Source organism: Elephantulus edwardii, unplaced genomic scaffold (assembly GCF_000299155.1).
Source record: "Elephantulus edwardii isolate Elephantulus edwardi_28Jun2011 unplaced genomic scaffold, EleEdw1.0 scaffold00315, whole genome shotgun sequence".
NCBI lineage: Eukaryota > Metazoa > Chordata > Mammalia > Macroscelidea > Macroscelididae > Elephantulus > Elephantulus edwardii.
Window position 1 is genome coordinate 2193622 of NW_006400065.1, and position 5047 is coordinate 2198668.

General features: G+C 42.5%; 1 protein-coding gene across 1 annotated transcript; it reads right to left on the reverse strand.

The window, feature by feature from the left end:
* Positions 1-4594: 4594 nt before the first annotated feature.
* Positions 4595-4807, reverse strand: LOC102856580 (BBSome-interacting protein 1-like). The gene has a single exon (XM_006901250.1). The coding sequence runs from the start codon at positions 4805-4807 to the stop codon at positions 4595-4597; it is 213 nt and encodes a 70-aa protein (XP_006901312.1).
* Positions 4808-5047: the final 240 nt, after the last annotated feature.

A 5047-nucleotide genomic window follows, 5' to 3' on the forward strand; every position in this document is an offset into this window, starting at 1 on the left:
CTTCTTCCAAGATAAATTTTTTTTTAAATTTTCTTTTCTTTTTTGTTAGTTCATAGTTTATTCCTCCTGCATCTTGTTCCCCAAATAATTTAAGGCTCTGCCTTTGATCCTTGGGCTTCTGGGAAATGTGAGTGCGTTGTGTGAGATGAAGCTGAGTCACTGTCTCCAGGACCTTGTTTCCCCAAAATATTTCCTGGCACCTGGGCTCTGTGAAGAGAGATATGCCATCAGGAGGAAGACTTATCAACAGTCTGCGTTATGCAGATGACACAGCCCAACCCTGCTTGCTAGAAAGGAGGAGGACCTGAAGCCCTTGCTGCAGAAGATCAAGGACTGCAGCCTCCTATATGGATTGAAGCTCAGTGTTAAGAAAACAAAGATTTTCACCACTGGACCAATTGGCAGCATCAGGATGGATGGTGAAGAGACTGAGATCGTTAACAACTTTAGTTTGCTTGGCTCCACAATTAACACTCTTGGTACCAGGAGCCAGGAAATTAAAAGATGAATTGCACTGGGAAAGTCTGCTGTCAGAGACCTCTTCAAAGTACTAAAAAGCAACAATGTCACTCTGGAGACTAAGGTGTGCCTGATTCAGGCCATCATCTTTGAAATTATTTGCTCTGCATCAGAAAGCTAGACAATGACTAGAGATGATAGAAGGAAAATTGATGCATTAGAGCTGTAGTGCTGGAGAAGAGTATTGAAAATACCATGGACTGTTAGGAGAACAAACAGGTTTGTCCTAGACAGGGTGAAACCAGGCTGCTCCGTGGAGGCAAGGATTCTGGGGCTTCGTCTGACATACTTTGGACATGTTGTAATGAGGGACAGGTCCTTGGAGAGAGACATCATGCTTGGGAGGGTGGAGGGACAGCGCCAGAGAGGAAGACCCTCTATGAGGTGGATTGATTCAGTGACTGAGGTAAAGTGGGTAGGTGTGTCAGAGACAATAAGATTGGCACAGTATAGAGCAGGGTATTGCAAGCGACTCAATGGTACACAACAACAACAACAACAACAACAACAACAATGCTTATTCCGTTTTCTTCACCAACACTGCAATTCAAAAGCATCAATTCTTCTTCTGTCATCCTCATGCATTGTCCAACCAATTGGAAATACCATGGTGTGGCTCAGGCACGTTTTAGTATTTAAACTGATATCATTGTTCTTTAATGATCCCCCCCCCCCCCGGCCCTTCATTGTTACTTTAATGGGAAGGAAACTGACAAGGAGTTGCAAATGCAGGCAGCCAAAACCACAGATGTTTTGCAGACACAGAGAATCAGGAAGGGGAGCGTTTACAAGAGGAGGAAAGGAAAAAGAGAAAGTGATAGAGCAAGTAAGAGAGCGAATGCAGAGAACCTCCTAAAAAAGTTGTAACATGAATCAAGAGCTGTAATACTGAATGCAATATGAGGCCTGGGAAGGGATCCTGTGGGGCAGCTGGTGGTGGCCGATGACAGGGTCAAGAAGCACCTGTCCTGAGAAACCTGGGAAGAAGCCTGTTTTTTTTTTAAAATAATAATTTTTTTTTTTTTGCGAGCTCTGGTGGCCTAGTGGCAAGAAGGTGTACTGCAATCCCAGAGGTGCACGGTTCAAATCCACCAGATGCTCTGCTGGAGAAGGAGGAACAATCTCCTCCTATACCAGTCAGATCTGATTTGACGGTATACACACACACACACACACAATTTGAAAAATTAAAAAAAAATAAAATTTTTAATTTTAATTGTGATATTAATGAAAAGTTTACAGAAAGTTTTGATTTACATTCATTCATTATTGCCCGTTTTCCTCCCTTCCCCTCCCCCAGTTCACTTGAAAAAAATGATTCATTCAGTGTTGCCTTATTTCGTCTCTCCTCTAATCCTCTTTGCAATGTACCTTTTATTCTGGAGAATTGTCTTACATATAATGTCTAATCATAGATTTTTATAAAAACATGGAACGCTTCACACATTTGTGTGTCATCCTTGTGCAGGGGTCACGCTAATTTTTTCTGTATAGTTCTAATTTTAGTATATGTATTGCCACTGGACCAATTGGCAGCATCAGGATGGATGGTGAAGAGATTGAGATTGTACACAGCTTTAGTTTGCTTGGCTCCACAGTCAACAGTCTTGGCACCAGCAGCCAGGAAATTAAAAGGCGCATTGCCATGGGAAAGTCTGCTATTAGGGACCTCTCCAAAGTACTGAAGAGCAATGGTGTCTCTCTGGAGACTAAGGTGCATCTGATACAGACCATGGTCTTTGCAATCACTTGTTATGCATCAGAGAGTTGGACAATGACCAAGGAGGATAGAAGGAGAATTGATGCCTTTGAGTTGTGGTGCTGGAGAAGAGTGTTGAGAATACCATGGACTGCTAGGAAAACAAACAGATTTGTCCTGGAAAGGGTTAAACCAGGTGGCTCCTTGGAGGCAAGGATTCTGAGTCTCCGTCTAACATACTTTGGCCATGTTGTGAGGAGAGACCGGTCCTTAGAGAAGGACATCATGCTTGGAAGGGTAGAGGGACAGCACAGGAGAGGAAGGCCCTCTATGAGGTGGATTGATTCAGTGACTGGGGTAATCGGGATGGGAGTGTCAGAGACAGTGCGATTGGCACAGGACAGAGCAGAGTTTAGGGCTGTTGTACATGGGGTCGCTATGAGTCGCAAGCAACTCGACGGCACATAACAACAACAACATTGCCAATGTGAGCACAGAAGTCTATCTTGATCAGGCTGAGAGAACGCTATACTCACGGGGTCAAGAGGAGACCTACAAGGAAACCTATAATTGCTAGAGCTGTCTAGCAATAAAGAAGGGAGATTTTGCCTATGTATCTCCTAATCCTGAATTGCACTCTGTAGAGCTTAATAAACTTAATACGTACTTAGTGATATATGTGGCCATTGCAGTGAATTATTAAACCCAAACGGGAAGTAGAGCGTGCCATCGGAAGAATGGCTGATGTCAGATAATTCTCATTATCCCTGTGGAAGCTACACAGTTCAGGTATTTCCACTGTTTCATCTGAGGGTCATTACTCACCTCAGCCCACATGAAACTATAAAGACAAATAATTCATGCGTACAGTGCCTGGGAAATGTTGATCTTCTGTATTGTATTAAGTCACCATGAGTCAGACCAATACCAAGATGGCGGCCAAGAACAAGAATAACAATGCTCAAAGATGAATCTGAGAACAATGGGAAGCATTCTGAATGGTACAGAAACATAGTGAATTGGGCTAGAGAGAAGGTATAGAAAATCTGGTGTCCTTAGAATAGAAGATAAAGGAAGATAAAGAAAATGGCCTTCTGTCTTTCCACAGGACCTTTCTAGAAGCACATTCTAGGGAATGGAGGGAATCAACCTTCAAGCTATTACTGGTTTATTTAGTGAACCATTGCATGGTTGTTGCACAGTTTACACCCTGTAGTCATGGGTTATGGGTATTTACAGACTTCCTGGAAGGAAAATGTGACTAACTTGGCATCTTTTGTTGACTTGATGAATATGGACGAATACCTGGTACCTCATGCCATGTAACACGACTTTTTTTTAACACATTATATTTTTTATTAAGTATTGAGATTGTTCACAGCTTCAGTTTGCTCGGCTCCACGATCAACACTCTTGGCACCAGCAGCCAGGAAATCAAAAAACGTATTGTGATGGGAAAGTCTGCTGTTAAGGACCTCTCTAAAGTACTCAAGAGCAACAGTGTCTCTCTGGAGACTAAGGTGCGCCTGATACAGGCCATGGTCTTTGCAATCACTTGTTACGCATCAGAGAGCTGGACAATGACTAGGGAGGATAGAAGGAGAATTGACGTCTTTGAGCTGTGGTGCTGGAGAAGAGTATTGAATGTACCATAGACTGCCAAGAAAACAAACAGATTAATCCTAGAGAGGGTTAAACCAGGCTACTCCTTGGAGGCAAGGATTCTGGGGCTTCGTCTGACATACTTTGGACATGTTGTAAGGAGAGACAGGTCTTTAGAGAGGGACATCATGCTGGGTAGAGTAGAGGGATAGCGCAGGAGGGGAAGACCCTCTATGAGGTAGATTGATTAAGTGACTGGGGTAATCGGGATGGGTGTGTCAGAGGCAATGCGATTGGCACAGGATAGAGCAGGGTTTAGGGGTGTTGCACATAGGGTCGCTATGAGTCTCAAACAACTCGACGGCACATAACAACAAACAACAACATCATAAAAGTACAGCATTAATATTTTATGCAAGATTAGATGTATATTAAGATACAGAATTTTAGTAAACATGAAAAGCGCCTCTGTCTCCAGAAAATGCTTTGAGCCACTTGTGCCACTGTCTATGAAACTCAGAGCCACAGAATGCTGAATATAATCCGCAATTCTAAGCTCTGGTAAAGAGTCATAAAGTTTATTATTTTAACTGATTGTATTAATACAAACCAGACTGTTTAAATGCACAATGCAAGCTTGCTTAATCCTGGAGTACTTTTGTAGTATTTATATGAATACTAGTTTTATTCACAAACACAAATTTTACCATATTAATGGCAATTATTTTCTAGTTCTTAAATACTAGGTAGGGTGTTTGTGGAAGTGCTGGATCATCAGTGAGTTACTTGCTGTTTCTCCTTTTCTGCCATTTCTTGTTGGTGAATTGTACTCTGTGCTGTTTGTTGCATTTCCCCCAGTTTTTCCAGAGTCAGAGATTTTAAGGGTAAAAGTTTAGGCTTACACAGCACCATTGTATTTACATCTTCTACAGACAGCTGCCCTTGTTTTGGAAAAACTTCCCTAAACATTGACTTCACTTCCGCCATATCTTAATTGTTGGACACAGGAAGTTTCTTCCTTAGTTCTCCCGTGTTTTCCAGAGGCCTTAAGCATTCATCCAAATGACTGATAGTTCCTGACACAAGCTTTCTTAGCCCTTGGCGTCAAGAATGGGAGCTCTTTGTGGGATGGGAGGGACACACTATGCCCACCTTTCTGCCATGACCCCATTCAGAAGTGCCAAATGCAACTTCTGGGGAGGACAAGGCTTTTCAGAACCCTTACAC

Excerpts from the sequence above, each read along its gene's own strand:
- LOC102856580 (XM_006901250.1), bottom strand. The coding sequence starts at position 4,807 with ATGGCGGAAGTGAAGTCAATGTTTAGGGAAGTTTTTCCAAAACAAGGG.